Source organism: Carcharodon carcharias, chromosome 15, assembly GCF_017639515.1.
Source record: "Carcharodon carcharias isolate sCarCar2 chromosome 15, sCarCar2.pri, whole genome shotgun sequence".
Lineage (NCBI taxonomy): Eukaryota > Metazoa > Chordata > Chondrichthyes > Lamniformes > Lamnidae > Carcharodon > Carcharodon carcharias.
This window is the reverse complement of record NC_054481.1, coordinates 70,549,614-70,575,058: the sequence shown is the minus strand read 5'-3', so window position 1 is coordinate 70,575,058 and position 25,445 is coordinate 70,549,614. Positions and strand designations below refer to the sequence as shown.

Below are 25,445 nucleotides of genomic sequence, written 5' to 3'. Positions count from 1 at the left end.
GTACTTGCATGGGAAGGTGTGGGAGGCGGAGCATGTTGGGGATGAATGAGGAGTAGTCCAAGGTGTTAGAGAGGGAACATCCCTTCAAAATGCTGAAAGGGGAGGGAAAGGTGGGTCTGGTGGTGGTGTCACGCTGGAGGTGGTAAAAATGGCAGAGGATGATCTGTTGAATTTGGAGGCTGGTGGAGTGGATGGTGAGCACAAGGGGAACCCTGTCCTGGCTCTGGGAGGGAGAGGAAGGAGATAGGGGAGAAGAGTGGGAAATGGAATGGGCACAGTGGTAGACCCTGTCAACCATGGTGAAAGTGGGGAGTCTTCGGTTGTATAGGAACGAAGACATAGTGGAAGCACTGGTATGGAATGTGGCAATTTGAAAGGGCATTTGCAAATATCCTATGCTCTGATTTCAGTTACATTCCTAGATTTTCCAGTAGAAAAGCTTTTCAGAAATTTAAGTTTTTGGATGAATATTGATCCAACAATCACATTAAAAGATTTGAAGAAATCAATGGACTGGTCAGGTAGGCAGAAAAGTGGCAAGTGGAATTCAACTCAGAAAAGTGTGAGGTGAGGCATTTGAAGAGGTCAAACAAGACAAGGGAATGCACAATAAATAGGAGAGTACTGAGAGGTGTAGAGGGAGTGAGAGGCCTTGCAGTGAATATCCACAGATCCCTGAAGTTAGCAGGACAGATTGATAAGATAGTTAAGAAGGCATGTGGAATCCTTTCCTTTATTAGCCGAGGCATAGAATATAAGTGCAGGGAGATTATGCTGGAACTATATAAAACATTAGTTAGGCCACAACTTGAGTACTGTGTGCAGTCCTGGTCACCTCATTATAGAAAGGGTGTAATTGCATTAGAGAGGATACAGAGATTTACGAGGATATTGCCAGGACTGGAAAATTGCAGCTATGAGGAAAGATTGGGCTGGGGTTGTTCTCCTTGGAACAGAGGAGGCTGAGGGGAGATTTGATTGAGATGTACAAAATTGTGAGGGGCCTGGATAGAGTTGATGGGAAGGGCCTGTTTACTTTAGCAGAGGTCAATGACTCAGGGGCATAGATTTAAAGTGATTGTTAGAGAGATTAGAGGGGAGATGAGGACATTTTTTGTTCCACCCAGAGGGTTGTAGGGGTCTGGAACTCACTGCCTGAAAGGGTAGTAGAGGCAGAAATCCTCAACACATTTAAAACATGTTTGGATGTGCACCTCACGTGCTGTAACCTGCAGGGCTACGGACCAAATGCTGGAAAGCAAGATGAGGCTGGGTGGCTCATTTTTCACCCAGCACAGGCACAATTGGCCAAGTGACTTCTTTCTGTGCCGTAAACTTTCTATGATTCTATAAAGCAAGAAATGACCTGTAAGCACTTCAGCTAAAGAGTAATCAATACAGTACAGCAGAAACTTTAGAAACAAAGAAAAACTTTGTGGTTTCTGGACTTGAAGGGCTGTGGTCCAGCTTGCATATGAAAGAGGATTATGTGAAAATGAATGAGTAGATACCATAGTAATGAGGTTGCTTATATTTGCCCTTATCACCACTGATTAGAAAAGATATAAACTTGTCCATGGTGCTGATATATTCTCCTGTAATGATCTTGTTATGTACACCCAGATGGGCAATTCTTATGTTTGTGGGGTTAGGGAAAAGTAGTTTTACTTGACAGTTACTATTATTACTGAGCAGCATCATTGGAAATTTCAGGTAGGAAAACTGCTACTGTGTAAATGAAGGCCAAACTTTATATGAACGAGGACAGTGAGTGTATTTGCTAAAGGATAAAAGAATAAATAATTATTGTATTTCTGAACAAATGTATGCTGCCTTAATAATTTATATTAAAGATATCCTGTCTAACGCTGGTTTCTTTTGTAGTGTAGTGCAGCTATGCTTTTGCAAATAATAGACTACCATTAGCTAAAACCAGTAGCGTAACTGTATTGCACCTATTGGTTTCACCATGATAGGACTTTGAGAACTGTGAATGCCTGGATGATGTGCTGAATGAAATTATCCTGGTTTTTATTGCCCTCAAACTGGGGAAAAGATAGCCCTTCATATTTGAACCCGTACAGAGCCTTGATTGCTCTGGTGACCATAAATGGTAATTTTTTAATGTTAGCTAACTATCTGGTCTGCATCTTACTAGTATTAACACTTTAAGGAAGGTCCGCTGGAGCATCAGGGCACTTTGAAGCATTAATGTTTAGAAAACTGGCTTTGCACTGGTTGTAGTTGTGTTCAAGTGGGTGTGAGATTGATGTGGTATATTTCTTTCTCTTTGAGGTGGTCTTGCACTGAGTATTAAATCCCAGACTGTGTCCAGTTTCTTGCAAAAAAGCTGCATATTTTGTTTCAGAAATTACATTGAAATGACAACATTGAAACAGCTTCTACAGTTCACGTTGGTATTTATCCTGCAACAGCCCTAACCCCGTTCGTCTGTTCTGTTCCCCTAACCTTTTATTCATCTTTCCTTCAAACATCCATCAAACCTGTTCTTACATGTTGACCTGCTCTTGGTTTCACAAGAATACAAGAAATAGGAACAGGCTGTTCGAGCCTGCTCTGCCATTCAATACGATCATAATCCGATAGTTCAATCATCAACTCTACTCTAGTGTAAAAAGCTTTCCCTTGCTCTCTCTCCTCAATCTCTTGCACTTAATCTTATGCCTATGTACCCTTGTGCTAGACCTCTCAATCATCAGGAACAGTCTGTATATATTATGTTCCATTAGAGCAGCTTGTCTAATCCCACACTCCTAATTGCTTCCCATAAACCTTGATGTTCTTCTTTATTAACCAACTTTTTTCAAAAATGATTTATGGACTTTGCTTTTGCAGCTGTTTGTAAAGGAGATTTCCACATTATCTGTAAGAGATCTTTTTTCTAAACGCTTTAATTCTGACACTTGTGTTTCTTGTGAATGTCTCACTGAGCATTGGAAAACTATTTACTGTATCATAACTCTACCTCGGGTCTATGGAAAAGAGTCCTGACTTCTAAAGTTTCCGTAATCCCTAATCCTAGAAAATGCTAGCAAATCTGTGCTGCATCTTTTCATATCAAACAGAAATACATTTTGGAAATCCAAAACAATCAACAAAGTTTCGAGCCCCAAGCTGCTTTTTTTTAGTTTTGTACTAAACGCCAATACAATGTCAGAAGATCTGCTTTACACTTTCACTGATTTTGACAGCTTGTTTTTCTTTGGTAAAGATAAATGCAAAGTACCTATATTGTACCTCAGCCATGCCCTCTGCCTTGCTGCATAATTCCTCTTTTATCATCCCTAATCCCCACACCTCATTTTACCATGCTTTTACTATTTATATGCCTATAGAAAATGTTGGCATTCCCTTTTATGTTAGCTGCCAGTCTCTTCTCATATTCTCTCTTTATCCCTGATTTTCTTTTCACTTCCTCTCTGAATTTTTTTATATTCAGCCTGGTTCTCACTTGTATCATCAACCAGCCACCTGTCATTGGTACCCTTTTTCTCCTTCGTCTTCCTTTCTAACTCTTTCATCATCTCTGGCTCTGTTCATTCTACATTTCCTTATTATAGACCCTCTCCTGTTTAAAAGTATCATCCCATTGTTCCATTACTGTATTGGCTGCCAGTCTTCAATTCCAGTTTCTCTGGGTCAGATCTCTTCTCACCCCGTCGAAATTGGCCCAGCCCCCAGTTTTTACTCTGGATTGCTGCTTGTCCTTTTCAATATGTAACTTAAACCTTATGATGCCATGAGCATTTATGAGACTCGGATCATCTCTATGTTCTTTCACTCTTATTCTAAGCTTTTTTCCCATCAAGTATTTATCCAATTCCATTTCTGTTCTATTTATAAATAATTGAATGAGATCAATTCTGTGTAATGTTATAGAATGAAATACAAGATTTTCTTATTTCTGTATAGGAAATATATCTGGAGGACCTACCATCTGACATTTAATGGAGAAAAACTGACTGACGATAAAATGAAACTCAAGGAGTAAGTATTAACAAGTTTATGAAATGTGATTTCCCTGTTTAAGAACTCCCAATCACCAATAAGTGGCTTTATATCAATCTTCTGAATAAAACTGTAAAAATGCATATATATGTCCAAAGGTCATTTGATAGAAAATGTATGTTAAGCTGAAAGACTCAAAGAATAAAAAAATAAAATTTTGCAGATAATGAAAACCTGAAAGAAAAACAGAAAATGTTGGAAATTCTCAGCAGGTCTGGCAGCACCTATAGAGAGAGAAACAAGAGTTAACCTTTCAGGTCGATGACCCATTCATTAGAACTGGGAAAAGTTAAATATGTAACCAACCTTAAGCAAGTACAGAGGCAGGGGAAGGGGGTAAAGAACAAAAGAGAAGGCTTCTGATAAGGTAGAAGACAGTGGAGATTAAATGACAAAAAGAATGATGGTATAAAGCAAAAGAGGATTGTAATGAGACAAGTAAAGAAACAAAAGATATGTCTAGAGCAGGTGTAAATGGCTGTAGCAGAATTATTACTAACAACTTCTGTCCTAAAAAAATGGGAGCAGAGGTTACGACCTGAAATTATGACCTGCAATTGTTAAACTTATTGTTGAGTCGAAATAACTGTAAATTGCCTAATCTCCTCGAGCTGCCATTGAGAGTAAAATAATACCTCTTGTATTGCTAGATAAATGTTGAAATTCTTCAACAAAGTACAAGAAGGTGGAATATATTCTCGGGACATGTTGAGAAAAGGCTAAACATTTAAGGTTTTTTCAATTTGTCTCTTCATTATAATTTTCCTGTTTGTTCTAGTACCCACCCAAGAAATGGAGAATAAATAGAAAAATGACAGGAGACTTCTTAGCAGACTGGGTAAAGCTAAACAGACGTGAAAAAGTAGAAAGAAAATGAAATTATCATAAATACCTGAGGTTGCAGAGTGGCATCACCATGCTAAGAAAGTTCAAACCAAGCAATTTAACTTCAGGTCAACAAGAACCGAGACTTGGGAATGCCCACCTTTATATGTAGGGTTTCTGCTGGAGTTTGACCAGCTGAAACCCACAGCTTCTCATTTCAGAATATGAGTAAAGCTGGACTGATTATCCAACTAGGACGACCCTACCTTTTGGGGCATTAGGTTATAAGGTTATCTCGATGTGAGTGAGGATGATTCCAGCCCACAATGGCAGGTCTATTTATCAGGTCCTATCAATGAGCCAAACTAGCTAGAAAATCAACAATTGTGTCTGGCATACTGCAAGCCCACTTGAGTTACTGAACCTGCCATAGAGGATTAACTGTTCCAATCTCTGAAAATAATTAACCTGCAAGAAAATATGCTTTCTGCTTATCTTCCCCCTTTTATCCATCATTATGCGTAGCTCAGAGGGTATAGTTGTTGAGTTTTAGTAGGTAATTAACAGGGCCATTGAGTAACACTAGCCAATATATAGCAAAACTTAAAATTGTCTGACAAGCAGATGTTCTCTTATTATATATTAAATTTTCTGTTCTTACAAAAGTAAGAGGATTGAAGACAACTATAAAGAAAATTCATGGGCTTCAAAACTAAAGGTAGATCAGCTGAGCTTTGCTTCAGTTGTTTGATGTTATCTAAATTACATGGTTAAATAACTACTAGGTTTCAATATTATCCATAAACCTCAATGAGTCAGTATCAAACCATTTTATTCATGCTACATTTTGTAATTTGATAGAAACTCCCAATTATTTATACAATGATGTAGGCTTAAGACTAACTGTATCGTCTTGTTTACTTTGTCATGCAGCTACCAACATGTGCATTGCTGTAAACAGTGATATGTAGGTACAATATATTGCATGGTATCTGCGGCTGGTTTGCAATTAAAGCATAAACTCATATAATTATTAGCTTCAGAAGGGAAAACTTGCAGAACAGGAAATGATTACTTGATTCTAAAGTGTAAACTTTTCATTTGCAGTTATGGTATAAGGAATCGAGATGAAGTTACCTTCATAAAGAAACTTCGAAAAAAATAAAGGTTGGTATTCCTGTAGGTAGTTTGGGAACTTAATTTTCTACTTGTAGTCTAAGCAGAAAATTTTTATCGTACAGCGTCTCTGCCCCATGTCCCATCCATGCAGTTTCCCTTCTTGTTCATAATCAATGTTTCTCTGAACATGTCACATCCCAAAGGATTCCCTACAATTCAGATCCAGTAGGATATGTTCAGCTAATAGCCATGGTTGGACAGTAAATGTCTTCATTAAAAAAAAATCCCAGTTTGAAGCTGTCAGCATTTAATTGTGGCTGAATGCCCAACATTATAGGCCGTGAATCTGAAGGTAATAATTTCATAATATTCTCATAAAAACTAAAGAGAACTGTCTCAGGAGCTCAGTGAGTTCATCCAGTGTGCGGCTCAAGCATACAGAAGGTCCCAGGTTCTTGGTGTGGAATCTCAATCAGGGGGGCAGTCGATGAGGGTTATTATGGCTCATGCTTGCTTATAGAATGTGATGCCCCTTCAAATGCTGCCTGGTCCAGATTTAACATCTGTAACTATGGGTGACTTTAATCTGCATATAGATTGAGCAAATCAAATTAGTAACAATACCATAGAGGAGGAATTCCTGGAGTGTATACAGGATGGTTTTCTGGACCAATACGTTGAGGAACCAACTAGGGAACAGGCCATCCCAGACTGGGTATTGTGTATTGAGAAAGGAATAATTGGTAATCTAGTTGTGCAAAGCTCCTTGGGGATGAGCGACCATAATGTGATAGAATTCTTCATCAAGATGGAGAGTGACGTAGTTGACTCTGAGACTAAGGTCCTGAATCTTAATAAAGGAAACTATGATGGTATGAGGCGCAAGTTGGCTATGATGGATTGGGAAACGTTACTTAAAGGGGTGATGGTGGATAGGCAATGGCAAACATTCAAAGAGCACATTGGTGAACTGCAACGATTGTTTATTCCCATCTGGCGCAAAAGTAAAATAGGAAAGGAAAATAGGAAATAGGAAACCATGGCTTACCAGGGAAATTAGAGATAGTATTAGCTGCAAAGAAGGGGCATACAAATTGGCCAGAAAAAACAACAGACCTGAGGATTGGGAGCACTTTAGAATTCAGCAAAGGAGGACCAAGGGATTGATTAAGAAAGGGAAAATAGAGTACGAGAGTAAGCTTGCGGGGAACATAGAAACTGACTGTAAAAGTTCCTATAGGTATGTAAAGAGACAAAGATTGGTGAAGACAAATGTAGGTCCCTTCCAGTCAGAAACAGGGGAATTTATAATGGGGAACAAAGAAATGGCTGACCAACTAATTACATACTTTGGTTCTGTCTTCACAAAGGAGGACACAAATAGCATACCAGAAATGTTGGGGAACACAGGGTTTAGTGAGAGGGAGGGACTGAAGGAAATCAGTATTTGTAGGGAAATGGTGTTGGAGAAATTGGTGGGATTGAAGGCTGATAAATCCCAAGGGCCTGATAATCTACATCCCAGTGTACTTAAGGAAGTGGCCCTAGAAATAGTGGATGCATTGGTGGTCATCTTCCAAGATTCTATTGACTCTGGAACAGTTCCTACAGATTATAGGGTAGCTAATGTAACCTCACTATTTAAAAAGGGAGGTAGAGAGAAAACAGGGAATTATAGACCAGTCAGCCTGACGTCAGTAGTGGGGAAAATTCTGGAGTCCATTATAAAAGATTTAATAGCTGAGCACTTGGAAAACAGTGGCAGAATCGGACAGAGTCAGCATGGATTTATGAAAAGGAAATCATGCTTGACAAATCTACTGGAATTTTTCAAGAATGTAGCCAGTAGAGTTGATGAGGGGGAGCCAGTGGATGTGGTTTATTTAGACTTTCAGAAGGCTTTCGACAAAGTCCCACGTAAGAGAGTAGCGTGTAAAATTAAAGTGCATGGGATTGGGCGTAGTGTATTGAGATGGATAGAAAACTGGTTGGCAGACAGGAAACAAAGAGTAGGAATAAATGGGTCTTTTTTCGAATGGCAGGCAGTGACTAGTGGGATACAGCAGGGATCGGTGCTGGGACCCCAGCTATTCACAATATATATCAATGATTTAGATGAGGGAACTAAATGTAATATCTCCAAATTTGCAGATGAAACAAAGCTGGGTGGGAGGGTGAGCTGTGAGGAGGATGCAGAGATGCTTCACTGTGATTTGGACAAGCTGAATGAGTGGGCAAATGCATCGCAGATGCAGTATAATGTGGATAAATGTGAGGTTATACATTTTGATAGCAGATTATTATCTGAATGGCTATAAATTGAGAGAGGGGAATGTGCAACGAGACCTGGGTGTCCTTGTACATCAGTCGCTGAAGGTAAGCATTCAGGTGCAGTAGGCAAATGTTTTGTTGGCCTTCATAGCGAGAGGATTTGAGTACAGGAGCAGGGATGTCCTGCTGCAATTATACAGGGCTTTGGTGAGACCACACCTGGAATATTGTGTGCAGTTTTGGTCTCCTTATCTGAGAAAGAATGTTCTTGCTATAGAGGGAGTGCAGTGAAGGCTTACCAGACTGATTCCTGGGATGGCGGGACTGACATATGAGGAGAGATTGAGTCAGCTAAGATTATATTCGCTGGAGTTCAGAAGAATGAGGGGGGGATCTCATAGAAACTTATAAAATTCTAACAGGACTAGACAGGGTAGATGCAGGAAGGATGCTCATGATGGTGGGGGAGTCCAGAACCTGGAGTCACAGACTGAGGATAAGGGGTAGTCCATTTAAGATTGAGATGCGGAGAAATTTCTTCACCCAGAGAGTGGTGAGCCTGTGGAATTCACTACCACAGAAAGTAGTTGAGGCCAAAACATTGTATGTTTTCAAGAAGGAATTAGAGATAGCTCTTGGGGTGAAAGGGATCAAAGGGTATGGGGAGAAAGTGGGAGCAGGCTATTGAGTTGGATCATCAGCCATGATCATAATGAATGGCAGAGCAGGCTTGAAGGGCCAAATGGCCTACTCCAGCTCCTAGTTTCTATAACATGAATGGGATAGCAAAATGATATTCATCTTTTTAGCAAGTTGGAATTTAACTCAGTGGCAAAGGGATCAGGTCCATGTTGTTCTGCAACTGTCTAGTTATGTTCTTGTGATAATCATCGACTATTTGAATCACATCTGTTTCGCTGGCGTGAAAGAAAATCTGATATTTATACCCAATGTTGACAAATTTAACAGTGACCCAGATGCTTGCAATTTTCCTATTATGTTGATATCCTGAAATTGAAGTACAGTTAAAATAAATGGAGCAAGTGAAGCAGATTCATCATTCTACGAATGTCTGTGTGTGCATTGGTTAGAATTCTACAGAAGTATCCATGAAAATTGTTTGAAGCCCAGCTGTGAGCTTATTGAAAGCACAGCTAATGGCAAGCTGAGTTTTGCTATATTTAGCCTCTTGACTTTAGCTGGAGACTGTAAACATTTTCAAGCAATGAAATCTAGCTTCTGCTTCTGAACTAAAATAAAAATATTTTGAATGATTCAATTCATAGGATCCCAGTAATGTGCTTGTGTTTTTGTTGTCAAGCTTGTTAACTAAATTCCTCTCACTCGACCACTCCTCCAGCACAGGCATCGTGCCACGCATAGCCTCACGTATCTCCGCCAGATCCTCTCCCCGCATACCCCTGCTGCACTTCCAGCATCTGCTGCCTCACAGACGACTCCAGAGGCACATCATCAGCCACTGACTGAGCAAGTGCCTGGTCCCCAGCAGTCCTCCGACTGCCGGCGCCCTGGGCACACTCTCTCTCCATCTGCACCTCAAGCGAGTGTGAAGTGCCCTCATCGCTGTGCCCTGGGACACTAGCTGATGATCTAATTCCCACCAAGGTGCTAGTATCTGCGCTGGTGCCTGCCTGGCAGAGATGGTGTGACGCTGGTGAGTCCAGTTGTTCAGGGCCCTCAGGGTTGAGAGAGGGCCCCTCTGCCTCCTCCTTCTAGCTCTGCTCCGTTGATGCTGAAAGGAAGAACAAGGACATTTGATTACTTACAGTGGAGACAATGTCAATGTGCACGCCTGTCCCCTGGATCAGTATGCGCTCCTCCTTCCACAATTGATGGTCAACCCATGTCACAAGCTTCAATCACTGAGCATTCAGCAGTGCCATGGCTGCTGGAACACACATAGTGACCTCAGTGCTCGGCAAACATACCTCCCTGTGGCACCCAGCCTCACCGCCACCGGTGGACCTGGGCACATGGTGCCTCTCCAGATCCATCGCCTCCTGCTCGTATCTGGTGATAATGGCCAACTGGGTATGGCCTCCCCCAGTCCGCATCCGCTCAGCGGCGTTGTGTGCCATCTTCTCCTGGAAAGGAGAGAGGAGCATTGATTAGTCCACCCTGTACCTGGATTCCCATCGCATCCCTGCTACCCCAACCAGAGTGGGGCATTGCAGGGCTCCAGTGATTCATCACCCCACAGCTGCCGCATACTCACACCAAGAAGCCAGGGCTGACCCCCCGCTTGCCCACATGTTGCCTCCATCACATTTGCAAAGCAAGGAGGCACAAGCATGTGGAACGCCAAGGGCAGCAGATGGATGGTGCTCCACCACGTGGAAGCTCCTCTCCCAGCATAGCAACAGCCTGACTTTGACATGTTTCGCAGTTACAGTCCTGTGCCTAGGTGCAGATCCTTGAGGTTGCCCCCAAAACAGCACTCTGGGTGTCAGTGTCATACATGCTGCAGGTGCAGAACCCATCTCAGCACTGCCCACTCAGGGTGAACTAGGTATGGGCAATATCTGCTGGCCCAGTGAGGGCTACATGCCGTGAAGGATTCAGTGCTGTAACTGCACTGAGTTGTGGGGGGGCTTGGGGGGAAAAGCCTACCTGCTGTGTTAAGTGACCTCTGCCAACATGGTACTAACCCTTCCCGACCGCAAGAGGTCATTGAATCGCTTGCGGCATTGGACCCATGTGCTTTGCACCACGTCATGGGAGCTGACGATATCTGCCATCTCCTCCCAGGCACATTTGGTCAGGAGGAGGGGGGCCTTCACCTTCCATCCCTTGGAAAGAGGACCTCCTGCCGTGCTGCCACATCCTCCAGGAGGGCAGCTAGGCACTCATCAGAAAACCGAGGGGCACGCTGCCCTCCCCTCCTGCCTGGCCTGTTTTCCAGCAGCGCCCTAGGGAGCCCTTCTACTGGCCATGATGAACAGCTGCCAGCGCTCTATTTGAACAGCCTGCTGGCCGGGTCGCCATTGGACCCAATGGTCACTGGGCTCCCGCAGCCACCCGCACACTCCCACTACCCTCGGGAGCCACGCTTCACGCTGGGCAAGCCTTAAGTGGCCCGCCCACGTAAAGTGGCAGCGCGGAGCTGATCACGTGTGGCGATTGGCCCCATGCCCACTCCCAACCGGCCAGCCCGATGGGGAGAAAATTCTTCCCATAGGAGCATTGGAGAAAACACAAAAATATTTCTAAGGATGGTACAGAATAGAGTTTATAGCCATTGGAACAATTAAACAGGTTGGGACTTTTTTCTTCAGAAGATAGAGGTCTTAGTAGAGGACTGATAGAGGTCTTTAAAGTTATGAATGGGTTTGTCAGGATAGATGTGAAGGAAATATTTCCACTTATGGACGAATCAAAAATCAAGGGGTATATCAATGCAACGTAATTACTAATAAATCCAGTAGGGAAATATGGGGAAAGGTCTTTACTCTAGAGAGTGATTAGAACATGGAATAAAAATAGAAAATGCTGAAAAAAGCTGGAAAAAACTCAGCAGGTCTGACAGCTTCTGTGGAGAGAGAAACAGAGTTAAAGTTTCGGGTCTGTATGACTCTTTGAATGATGAGGAAATTTGAGGTTGAGTAGCTTGCTAAAGGCCACTTGGGCAAAGTACTAGACGGTGAGCAACACCTATGGAACTACTCCCCAGAAACAGTAAACACCTTCAAAAGGGGAAAAATGGGCAAAAAAGGGACTAACTTGATTTACTTTGTTAATGTTTAATTTTGTAGTGTTGACCTATTGCTTTAGTTTTCATACCACTACCATTACATGTTGACCACTGGCATCAAGCAGGTGAAAGACTAAGTTATGACATAAGGCTTTAAAATGTGGAATTGCATGTTTGGTACTGTGATTTTAGCAGAGTTTGCTCGGAAACTGTGGGGGTGAATTTCCTCAGAATTCCTCTCACTCGACCACTATAAATTCAATAGAAACCCTGGATATCTTCAAATCCCTGCAGCAGTCATTGGTAGCTCTAGGTTCACTTTCACATTGTCAGAAGTTTCAAGCAATTACAGTTTTATGACTCTCGATGAGGCACCTTTTTTATTTCTATATTCTTTGACTTAAGTGAAAAAGCTAAGCGCCACTTTAACACAGCTGTTTTTCTGTTTATTCTTCCTTCCAGATTTGTGTACTTGTTAGAATGGTCTGAGGGGAAAATCTGTTCTGGAGAGAGATATCAGGTCCCATCTCTCTCTTGATAAAACTCTTCATCACACTATGGTAAAGGAAGGAAAGAAGCACACACAGTTGAATCATTCATTAGAGTTTTAAAGATCAAGTAAAGAAACGTTTAAAATTGTCGCTATTTGTAATTCTATGTACAGTATTCTTTTGGCAGAATTGTTTCTCAGCAGAATAAAATGTTTATTGAATAGTTCAGTGTCTAGTTTAGAAATTAGCTTTTATTTTTGCAATCTTATTCATTATATCAAATTCCATTATGTCATAAGTGTGTTCAAGTACAAGAATATCACATCAGATTAGAGTTGTACAGATGAAAATCATAATAGAATTTATCTACAGCTTAAGTATTGGCAGAGCACTATAAAGGTACCATACAGTACACAAAGCTAAAATATCTACTTAAAATCAGTTATGCTTTCAGAGTTTTTCTATTAGTAGAGTTCACAAGGTAACATTCAAATTAGGTTGTGTGTATCATGAATTCTGTTCATCCTTCCATTTTTTTCTCTTTCCTCATTCAAAAAGATCACCAGATAATTAGGAATCAGTAAGGCCCTTTGACACACCTTGACTCAAATATTGATTGCTCGTTATGTAAACGATTTCTGGGTAACATTTTTTTTAAAGTATTCATTCACGGAATGTGGGCTTCTCTGGCTGGGCCAGCATTTATTGCCCATCCCTAGTTGCCCTTGAGGGTGGTGGTGAGCTGCCTTCTTGAGCCGCTGCAGTCCATGTGGTGTAGGTACACCCATGGTGCTGTTAGGGAGGGAGTTTCACGATTTTGACCCAGTGACAATAAAGGAATGGGAATATATTTGCAAGTCAGGATGGTGAGGGACTTGGAGGGGAACTTCCAGGTGGTGCTGTTCCCATCTATTTGCTGTCCTTATTGTTCTAGATGGTAGTGGTCATGGGTTTGGAAGATGCTGTTGAAGGAGCCTTGGTCAATTCCTGCAGTGCATCTTGTAGATGGTACGCAGCTGCTACTGTGCATCGGTGGTGGAGGGAGTGAACGTTTGTGGATGTGGTGCCAATCAAGTGAGCTGCTTTATCCTGGATGATGGATCAGTTGGAGCTGCGCTCATCCAGGCAAGTGGGGAGTATTCCATCACACTCCTGACTTGTGCCTTGTCAATGGTGGAAAGTCTCTGGGGAGAGAGGAGGTGAGTTACTCACAGAATCACAGTGCAGAAGAGGCACTTCGGCCCATCCAGTCTATACTGACACATGAGAAACACTTGACCTACCTACCTAATCCCATTTACCAGCACTTGGCCCATAACCTTGAATGTTATGAAGTGCCAAGTGCTCATCCAGGTACTTTTTAAAGGATGTGAGGCAACCCGCCTCCATCACCCTCCCAGGCAGTGCATTCCAGACCGTCCCCACCCTCTGGGTAAAAAAGTTTTTCCTCACATCCCCCCTAAACCTCCTGCCCCTCACCTTGAACTTATGCCCCCTTGTGACTGACCCTTCAACTAAGGGGAACAGCTGCCCCTCATAATCTTGTACACCTCGATTAGGTCACTCCTCAGCTTTCTCTGCTCCATCGAAAACAACCCAAGTCTATCCAACCTCTCTTCATAACTTAAATGTGTCATCCCAGGCAACATCCTGGAGAATCTACTCTGCACCCCCTCCAGTGTAATCACATCCTTCCTATAATGTGGCGACCAGAACCGCACACAGTACTCCAGCTGTGGACTCACTAAAGTTCCATACAACTCCAACATGACCTCCCTACTTTTGTAATCTATGCCTCGATAGATAAAAGCAACTGTCCCATATGCCATTTTCACCACCCCACTAACGTGCCCCTCTGCCTTCAGAGATCTATGGACACGCATGCCAAGGTCCCTTTGTCCCTCAGAACTTCCTAGTGTCATGCCGTTCATTGAGTACTTCCTTGTCAAATTACTCCTTCCAGAGTGTATCACCTCACACTTTTCAGGGTTAAATTCCATCTGCCACTTATCCGCCCATTTGACCATCCTGTCTATATCTCCCTGTAGCCCAAGACACTCAACCTCACTGTTAACCACCCGGCCAATCTTTGTGTCATCCGCAAACTTACTAATCCTACCCCCCCCACATAGTCATCTATTTCGTTTATATAAATTACAAATAATAGGGGACCCAGCACAGATCCCTGTGGTATGCCACTGGACACTGGCTTCCAGTCACTAAAGCATCCTTCTGTTATCACCCTCTGCCTCCTACAACTAAGCCAATTTTGAATCCACCTTATCAAATTACCCTATATCCCATGTGCATTTGCCTTCTTTATAAGTCTCCCATGTGGGACCTTGTCAAAGGCTTTGCTGAAATCCATATAAACTACATCAACTACACTACCCCCATCTACACACCTGGTCACCTCAAAAAGTTCAATCAAATTTGTTAGGCATGACCTCCCTCTGACAAAGCCATGCTGACTATCCCTGATCAAACCTTGCCTCTCCAAGTGGAGATAGATACTCTCCTTCAGAACTTTCTCCAATAGTTTCCCTACCACTGACGTGAGACTCACTTGCCTGTAGTTCCCTGGCTTATCTCTACCACCCTTCTTAAATAGCGGAACCACATTAGCTGTTCTCCAGTCCTCTGGCACCTCTGCCATGGCCAGAGAGGAATTATAAATTTGGGTCAGAGCCCCTGCGATCTCCTCCATTGCCTCCCTCAGCAGTCTGGGTCACAAATCATCTGGACCTGGAGATTTGTCCACTTTTAAGCCGCTAACACCTCCAATACCTTGTCACTCCCTATCTCAATTTGCTTAAGAACCTCACGGTCTCTCTCCCCGAGTTCGATACCTTCATCTTCATTCTCTTGGGTGAAGACAGATGTGAAGTATTCATCCAACACTCTGGCGATGTCCTCTGGCTCCACCCATAGATTGGCCCCTTGGTCCCTTATGGGCCCTACTCTTTCTCTGGTTATCCTCTTCCCATTGATATACTTATAGAATATCTTGGGATTTTCCCTACTTTTACCAGCCAGGGCTTTCTCATATCCCCTCTTTGCTCTCCTAATTGCTTTCTTAAACTCCACCCTGCACTTTCTGTACTCCACTAATGCCTCTGCTGATTTGCTTCCCTTGTACCTGCTAAAAGCCTCTCTTTTCCTTCTCATCGTAACCTGAAAAATCTGGTCATCCATGGTTCTCTGGGCTTGTTACTCCTTCCTATCACCCTAGAGGGACATGTTGAGCCTGTACCCTTCCTATTTCCTTTTTAAACACCCCCCACTGCTCCTCTGTAGATTTCCCCACAAGTAACTGTTCCCAGTTTACCTTGGCCAGATACTGCCTTATTTTACTAAAATCCACTCTCCCCCAATCCAAAACATTTTTTGCAACTTGCTGATTTCTTTGTCCATAACAAATTTAAACTGTACCATGTTGTGGTCGCTATCGCCACAGGATTCCTAGCCTCTGACCTGCTCTTGTAGCCACAGTATTCATATGGCAAGTCCAATTCAGTAGGAGGCGGCCTGACACACAAAGTAAAGCAGGTGAGCTTAAACTCTGCACCAGAACTGGCTGTCTTCAGATGCTGCCAGACCTGCTGAGTTTTTCCAGGTAATTCTGTTTTTGTCTTCAATTCTGCCTTGATTTCCTCGATTGACCCCTCTGTGTGAATCAGATAAACAGAACTGGCCAATTGCAAGCACTCAGGTAAGATTCTGGAAAACAGATTTGACTGGGAGACACATCTACTGTGTTGAAAGTATAGTTTCTGAGCAGTCGAGGCTACTTTGTAAGACTGCCATCTGTGGAACTTTGCAGGTTGGGCAAAGGCCTGAATGAAGAGATCCTTCCTCCCATCTTAATTTGGGAAATTAGCATCGACTCTGCCAAATGGTGCCTGGGTTTCTGTGAAGGAAATAATTCAGTAAGATCTAATTAGCACTGTATATTTTGGATACTTTTAAAAAATAAAATCTGCACTTTTCAAGTCTTTTTCTTTCTGCACAACCTTCATCCTACACACATATGAAAGTGAACTGCACTTTCTTTGTTCACAATTCTAAAACCAATAAATCATTCCTTTTTAATATTCAATGTTTAAAATACAGAGGAGTATCTTAATAACCGACTCCAGTCCTCTCTTTTAGTGAAGGATTTCCTAGATAAGTCATACTGCACCATGCTTCAGAGGCATGTCTCGTGAAAAAAAAGATACAAAGCAATAAATAAGGTGGCCCTCCTAATGTTTGACTGGCTGCTATATTGATCTCGTGAACAGCCACAGTCACCAGGGCTCTTCCTCACTTCACGTCCAACCTCCCTCATTGCATTAAAGATGCTGGTTTTGGACTCCTCGATTTGCCCCATTATCAACACCATGTTAATCTGAGACCAATGCTCCTGAAACATTGCTCTTTAACAGTCTAGATCCATGAGACATAAGGACAAAACACTGCGGATGCTGGAAATCTGAAATAAAAACAGAATGCTGAAAATATTCAGCATGTCAGGTAACATCTGTGGAGAGAGAAATAAAGTTGTTGTCAGAACTGGAAAAAGTTAAGAGATGTAACAAGTTTTGAGCAAATTGCATCAGCAGAGTTTAATTTGCTGAACTGCTGGGATACTTTTCTTCAGTTTTCAGCAATTTCTTCATGGTTGTTTATCAAAATTAGTTAATGAATAGCTGCAAGATAAATTTCCATATTTTTATTTCAGTAATTTTTTTTTAAACAGTAAGGCTGTATGTATTTGTGTGTGAGAGATAGAGGAAAAAAACATGTCAGGATGTCACTCCCAATCAATAGAGCTGCGCATTGAAATGCTGGAATTCTTGGAAAACTTGGTCTTATTAGAAAATAGAGGTGTGTGAAATCACACTCTAGACAGCCAGAAGATAGCTAATTAACACTTGTACTACAAGTGTCATAAAGCTCTTTAAGTACCATTCTCAGATTTTTTGGAAGCCCAACCATTAGGATTAAATAAAAGGAACTTTAAAGAGATTAAAGGAATGACATAAAATGCTGGAAAAACTCAGCAGGTCTGGCAGCATCTGTGGAGAGAGAAACAGCTAACGTTTCTAGTCTGTATGACTCTGACTCATACAGACTCAAAACGTTAATTCTGTTTCTCTCTGCACAGATGCTGCCAGACCTGCTGAGCTTTTCTAGCATTTCCTGTTTTTATTTCAGATTTCCAGTATCCGCAGTATTTTTCTTTTATCAAAGGGATCACATTGGTTCTCCAGCTCTACTGATTGGATGACCAAAGATTAAAAAGTCTGGTTTTTGTTAAGATACTTGAAATTTATCCATCATCTTTACAGACACATACCAATTTAACAGACTGGATGTCTGAGAAAATACCAAAGTATTGAAGATAACCCTTTACGATTGGGCATTTAAATTTAATTTATTGGGGACAGGGATTTGCCTCAGTCAAAACTGAGATACATATGCCATATTCCTCCTCCAGTCCTGCCTTTAAAAAAATCAAAAGGTAGAACAGGAGAAAAGGATCAGGGCACCAACAACCTCTTGGTGGCCCACTGCTGCAGTGAGCTCATGGTGCCAGTGATGGTCTTCAGGGTTGCCTTGACACCAGTCACCCACTGCTGCGGCACATCCGGGAGGGGGAGAATTACCTGGACACTTTGTATCAGCAGGTGGTCACACCCGGTAGATTAAGTACCTCAAGTCCGGTCAGTGTTCAGGGTCAGAAGGGTGTGACTGCAAGTGAGGCAGGTAGAGGGATCCTGTGTTCAGGAACAGAGGAGCCTCGGCTCTTGACCTTGTCCAACAGGCATGAGGTACTTGCTCCCTGTGTGGATGAGGAAGAGGGCTGTAGGGAGGATGAGCCAGCTGACCACGGCACCATGGCACAGGAGGCCATTAAAGAGGGGGGAGCAAAAAGACAAGTGGTAGTTGTAGGGGATTCTATAAATAGGGGAATTGATAGCATCCTTTGTAAGCAGGATTGAGAGTCCCGCATGGTAAGTTGCCTGCCCGGTGCCAGGGTGAGGGACATCTCTGACCGCATGAAAGGATGTTGGAGAGGGAGGGGGAGGATCCAATTGTTGTGGTCCATGTCGAGCCAAATAACATAGGTAAGACTAGGAAAGAGGACCTGTTTGGGGATTCAAAACAAAAACAGAATTACCTGGAAAAACTCAGCAGGTCTGGCAGCATCGGCGGAGAAGAAAAGAGTTGACATTTCGAGTCCTCATGACCCTTCAACAGAACTGTTCTGTTGCAGGGTCATGAGGACTCGAAACGTCAACTCTTTTCTTCTCCGCCGATGCTGCCAGACCTGCTGAGTTTTTCCAGGTAATTCTGTTTTTGTTTTGGATTTCCAGCATCCGCAGTTTTTTGTTTTTATCTCTGTTTGGGGATTATCAGGAACTAGGAACTAAATTAAAGAACAGATCCTCAAGGATTATAATCTCCAGATTACTACCTGAGCCACGTGCAAATTGGCATAGGGATGCGAGAATAAGGGAAGTAGACACGTGGCTAAAGGGGTGGTGCGGGAAAGAGGGGTTCCATTTCATGGGGCACTGGCATCAGTATTGGAACAGGAGGGATCTGTACCGTTGGGATGGTCTCCACCTGAACCGATCTGGGACCAATGTTCTAGTGAAAAGGGTAAATAGGCTGGTCAACGGGACTTTAAACTAGAAAGTGGAGGGGGGGAGGGAAGGGTAAAACTCCAAGAAGTATGACTAATGGGAAACAAAGCAGCAGGTTAGCGTATGAGGGGGTGGATTCAACTTCATGGAAAATTATGAAAAAACTGAAAAGAAAGGAGAGCCCAGGAGAGGCTATTAAAGTCTCCAGAACACAAAATAGGACAGAGTGTTTGGAAAGGGCTAGGAATCTAACTTCTAGCACATCAGATAAAGGGACGGGAACACAGGACTGAAGGTGTTGTATCTGAATGCACGCAGTATACGAAATAAGGTAAATGAGCTTGTGGCGCAGATTGAAATTGGCATGTATGATGTGGTGGGCATTACGGAGACATGGTTGCAAGGGGGTCAGGACTTGGAGCTAAATATCCAAGGATATACACCCTATTGAAAAGATAGGCAGATTGGCAGAGGGGGTGGGGTTGCTTTGTTAGTAAGAAATGAAATTAAATCAATAGCAAGAAATGATATGGGTCAGATGATGTAGAATCTGTTGAGGAACCGCAAAGGTAAAAAAACCATAATAGGTGTTATGTACAGGCCTCTGAACAGTAGTCAGGAGGTAGGGCACAAGATACAGCCGGAGATAGAAAAGGTGTGTAAGAAAGGCAAGGTTACAGTGATCATGGGAGATTTCAATATGCAGGTAGACTGGGAAAATCAGGTTGGTAGTGGATCCCAAGAAAATGAATTTATGGAATGTCTTTGAGATGGCTTTTTGGAACACTAGGGACCAGGCAATTCTAGATTTAGTGATGTGTAATGAGGCAGATTTGATAAGGGAGCTTAAGGTGAAGGAACCCTTAGGAGGAAGTGACCATACTATGGTAGAATTTACCCTGCAATTTGAGAGGCAAAAGCTGGAATCAGATGTAATGGTATTACAGTTGAATAAAGGCAACTACAGAGGCTTGAGGGAGGAGCTGGCCAGAATTGATTGGGAGATGAGCCTAGCAGGAAAGACAGTGGAACAGCAATGGCAGGAGTTTCTGGGAGTAATTTGGGAGACACAGCAAAAATTCATCCTTAGGAAGAAGAAGCATATTAAAGGGAGGATGAGGCAACCATGGCTGACAAGGGAAGTCACGGACTGCATAAAAGCTAAAGAGAAAGCATACAATGCGGCAAAAAGCATTGGGAAACCAGGGGATTGGGAAGCCTACAAAGACCAACAGAGGACAACTAAAAAAGAAATAAGTAGGGAGAAGATTAAATATGAGGGTAAACTAGCCAATAATATAAAAGAAGATTGCAAGAGTTTTTTTAGATATATAAAGGGTAAGAGAGAGGCAAAAGTGGACATTGGGCCGCTGGAAAATGACGCTGGAGAAGTAGTAGTGGGGAACAAAGAAATGGCGGAGGAACTGAATAGGTACTTTGCGTCAGTCTTCACAGTGGAAGGCACGAGTGACATCCCCAAAGTTCATGAGAGTCGGGGTGCAGAGGTGAGTATGGTGGCCATTACCAAGGAGAAGGTGCTAGGAAAACTGAAAGGTCTGAAGGTGGATAAATAACCTGGACCAGATGGATTACACCCCAGAGTTCTGAAGGAGATAGCTGAAGAGATAGTGGAGGCGTTAGTGGTGATCTTTCAGGAATCACTGGAGTCAGGGAGGGTCCCAGAGGACTGGAAAATCGCTAATGCAACCCCCGTATTTAAGAAGGGAGTGAGGCAAAAGATGGGAAATTACAGGCCGATTAGCCTGACCTCGGTCATTGGTAAGATTTTAGAGTCCATTGTTAAGGATGAGATTTCAGAATACTTGGAATTGCATGGTAAAATAGGGCAAAGTTAGCATGGTTTCATCAAGGGGAGGTAATGCCTGACAAATCTGCTAGAATTCTTTGAGGAGGTAATGAGTAGGTTAGACAAAGGAGAGCCAATGGATGTTATCTACTTGGATTTCCAGAAGGCCTTTGACAAGGTGCCGCACAGGAGGCTGCTCAGTAAGGTAAGAGCCCATGGTGTTAGAGGCAAGATACTAGTATGGATAGAAGATTGGCTGTCTGGCAGGAGGCAGATAAGGGTGTCCTTCTCAGGATGGTGGCCGGTGACAAGTGGAGTTCCGCAGGAGTCAGTGTTGGGACCACAACTTTTCACTTTATACATTAATGATCTAGATGAAGGAGCTGAGGGCATCCTGGCTAAGTTTGCAGATGATACAGAGATAGGTGGAGGGACAGATAGTACTGAGGAAGCGGGGAGGCTGCAGAAGGATTTGGACAAGTTAGGAGAATGGGCAAAGAAGTGGCAGATGGGATACAACGTGGGAAATTGTGAAGTCATGCACTTTGGTAGGAAGAAAAGAGGCATAGACTATTTTCTACATGGGGAGAGAATTCAGAAACCTGGAGTGCAAAGGGACTTGGGAGTCCTAGTCCAGGATTCTCTTAAGGTTAACTTGCAGGTTGAGTTGGTAGTTAAGAAGGCAAATGCAATGTTGGCATTTATTTCAAGAGGACTGGAATATAAAAGCAGGGATGTGTTGCTGAGGCTTTATAAGACCACATTTAGAATATTGTGAGCAATTTTGGGCCCTGTATCTCAGGAAGGATGTTCTGGCCCTGGAAATGGTCCAGAGGAGATTCATGAGAACAATCTCAGGAATGAAAGGCTTAACATATGATGAACGTTTGAGGACTCTGGGTCTATACTTGACGGAGTTTAGAAGGATGAGGGGGGATCTGATTGAAACTTACAGAACACTGAAAGGCCTGGATAGAGTGGACGTGGGGAAGATGTTTCCATTAGTAGGAGAGACTAGGACCCGAGGACACAGCCTGAGAGTAAAGGGAAGACCTTTTAGAACAGAGATGAGGAGAAAGTTCTTTAGCCAAAGAGTGGTGAATCTATGGAATTCATTGCCACAGAAGGCTGTGGAGGCCAGGTCTTTGAGTGTATTTAAGACCGAGATAGATAGGTTCTTGATTGGTAAGGGGATCAAAGGTTACAGGGAGAAAGCGGAAGAATGGGGTTGAGAAACTTATCAGCCATGATTGAATGGCGGAGCAGACTCGATGGGCCGAATGGCCTAACTTCTGCTCCTATGTCTTATGGTCTTATGGTCCCCTGGGCCTGCCTCTCCAAGGCTGTCACTCCATCTCCATGGGAGAAGCGATGCTGTCTCCTACCTGAGACAAGGCAGAGATCGTACTCTGGAAGGATTTCTCCATTACCAGAGCATATCTGCTCATAGCCTGAGGCAGCTCTGCTAGATTCTCCCCATTCACCTCTGCAACTCCAACAGGCCGAGTGTGGCCTTCACCAGAGGCCCTTCATCAGGTGGGGCTGCAGCAGGGGGCTGCCCTCCAACAGCCCTCCGACTGCCTCTCCCATCTGCGTCAGTGTGACTGTGGTGCGCACCAGATTGTAACCCGCAGCCGATACGTGATCGACTCACGACCAAGGTGAGTGTATCTGCGCTGAGTTCAGGGGACAGATGTGAGGTTGCGCCCTGAGACACATCCGGACTGTCACCCTCCGAGGTGGTGTCAGGTCGAACACATGGGTCTGCTCCTGACTCTCTGTGGCAGTCGACCCTGCAAGTGAATTATGAAAACAATTCCTGGAGTGATGGTGTTAAGGGCCATTCACTCCAGAGTTGTCAGAGATGATGGATAAGTGCAATTCCTCCTCACTTTCCATGTCTGCCAATCCAAACTCAGCGTCAGATGTGGACTAACTGCCCTGCTCCCTTGCCAGCTCCTGGGCTTCCATCTCCACCTCTTTCAGTGAACGAATCTTCACTACTCCACCCCTCCCCCCGCCAGTCTTGGATCTCTCCATGGTGTTGTAGGCCCTTAGGTCCTGCAAGCATATGGGGAGAGAAAGTGAGGTTTCCAGTGATTTGAGGAGAATCCCTTATTGCCAGACTGCCCCCATGAGGTGGGTAAGGCATAGAGGAAGATGCAGCTTCCAGTGATGCACACATATGCAGTAAATGCAACTATGGAAGCTGTTGAAGGATACAGTTTACAATTCAATGCCTAGCTCTTAACCATTCAGTGCAACTACATTTCCCGCCCACCTTTCATCTGCTTCTTGACAATATTAAACTCAAACTCACCCTCGCAGCACAGTGGAGGTTACTCATCCTTTTTCAGCATTGGACTGAATCCTTTGGATGGAGCCAATGGCTGCTCACCTCCACGGCAACCTCCATCCATGCGTCCTTGGTCATTCATTATGGACCTCTGTGGCCTTCAGCTGGACATAGAGGACCGTACGTTCCACAGAGTGGCAATCACAGTCGGGATTGCCACTCCATTCCTAGTTACTTACCCTGAAATGCAGCTGCACCTTTCTCAGCCGACCTTCCAACTCGGGCCAGGTGAGAATAGTGCAGTGCAGTGGGTTCCCAAGACCTTGCATCAAGTGCAGGAGAGTTAAGGTAATGAAGCCATGCCCCCTTTACAGCACTAACTGCCATAAAGCAGATAGGTTTAAAGGTCCAGCCACTTTGAGAAACCAGGGAGAAGTTAAGTTTGTAAGGTAAGTGGGTATGATGGGGATGGGGTCGGAGGATTGGTAAAGGGTGGGTTGGGTGGATGGTGGTCGGGGCAGATCAGGTTGTCAGGTGAGTGGTCAGTGTGAGGGTCAGTGTGGGTGTTTGGGAGGTCAAGGGGTGGTTAATTGGGGGGGGGGTGTCGGCTGGTCAGTGGGGATTGGGGAATGTAGTCAAGGGTTGGGTGTAGTTGTGGGGTAGTCATGGGGGAGTGGAGGGTAGTCATGGCTCCCGTGGGGGGCTCGGGCGGGGGGGCATCATTGCTATAGTTACCCAGAAGCTAGACGTGAATTTAATTCTTCTAACTTTTTCTGGGCAACTGTTGCTATCAGACAGTTGGAACCATCAGAGTATTGGATGGTTCCCAGTGCAGGCCAATTGCCATGTAGTCCTTACCTGGGAATTTGCGGGGCAGTATCACTCTGTGTTCCTGAACGGACTGGAGGGGGGTCACACACCAAGCTCTCGTTGAACTGTGGAGCGATGCCTTTGGGTGGATTGTGACATCTCCAAACAGCTGAATCCATTGATATCATGGATTGAACTTTCATGAAAACGTAGACTTCTACCAAGAGCCACAAAAGTTTTCTGTTGCAACATTCACACATCTGACAAAGCTGTTCAACAATAATCCTCTCACAGAAAGGCTGCATGCAGAATTTCAGCTGTTGCACAGAGCTATTTACCTTTTAAATGTGGTGCCTTCTCCTGCATGGGGATGGGGTGACACAGGTTTCCTGTCATCAGTACCGCTCCCACTCCGTGATCCAGTGGCAAGTCCGCGTCTCCCATACTCATGGGCCAGAATCTTGGGGTCGGCGCTGACGAGTAAATTGATGCACGGTGATGTTGGGCGTAATTCCTGACGTCACCGCACGTTATTCAGATCTTCAGTTCAGTGGGCACGCACCAGAGTCGGCTGCACGCCCACCAAACTGTCAAAGGCCAATTAAGGTCATTTAAATATCAATTTAAATAATTAACTGAGCTGCCCGTCTAACCTTAAGGTTGGCGGCAGGCGAAGAGCCCAGGCGGTCTTCACATTTAACATGAAACCTTATCCATGGGCGGGATGAGGTTTCATGAAGGTTTTTGAACTTCAATAAAAAATGTTTATAAAATTCATAGATATGTCCCAGCTCATGTGACACTGTCACATGAGGGGACATGTCTTAAAAATGTTTTTATTTCTTTATTTATTTAAATTTTTAAAAATCAAAGTAATGTCCCTGAGGTAGCTCTGTGCCTCAGGGAGATTCCTACACTCTTTCTTTCTTCTGCGCGAAAGAGCGCAGGCCCAGACTCAGCCTCCTCCCTCCCCCGCCCGCACAGGGAGCGCTCAGCGCTTCCAGGTGCGCGTCACACTGGGTGGGCCTTAATTGGCTCGCCCACACAAAATGGTGACGTGCAGCCGATCACAGGCGGCAATCGGCTGTGTGCCCATCAGTGTCCCCTCCCACCCAACCCCCCCCGACTGGGAGAAAATTCTCCTCATGAGCTTGACATATCCTTCCCACACCGGATTCATAGAAACATAGAAACTAGGGGCAGGAGTAGGCCATTTGGCCCTTCAAGCCTGCTCCGCCATTCCATATGATCATAGCTGATCCTCTATCTCAACATCATATTCCCGCTTTCTCTCCATATCCCTTGATGCCCCTCATATCCAAAAAAATATCAATTTCTTTCGTGAATACATTCAGTGACCCGGCCTCCACAGCCTTCTGTGGTAGAGAATTCCACAGGTTGACCACCCTCTGAGTGAAGAAATGTTTCCTCATCTCAGCCCTAAGTCACC

General features: G+C 43.8%; 1 protein-coding gene across 1 annotated transcript in view; it reads left to right on the top strand.

The window, feature by feature from the left end:
• snrnp25 (small nuclear ribonucleoprotein 25) overlaps positions 1 to 12,670 on the top strand; it is a 54,586-nt gene extending 41,916 nt beyond the window's left edge. The window contains exons 5-7 of the mRNA XM_041207235.1: positions 3,934 to 4,008; positions 5,962 to 6,021; positions 12,419 to 12,670. Of these exons, the coding sequence (XP_041063169.1) occupies positions 3,934 to 4,008; positions 5,962 to 6,019 (133 nt within the window). The 3' untranslated portion in view covers positions 6,020 to 6,021; positions 12,419 to 12,670. The remainder of the gene's footprint in view (positions 1 to 3,933; positions 4,009 to 5,961; positions 6,022 to 12,418) is intronic.
• Positions 12,671 to 25,445: the final 12,775 nt, after the last annotated feature.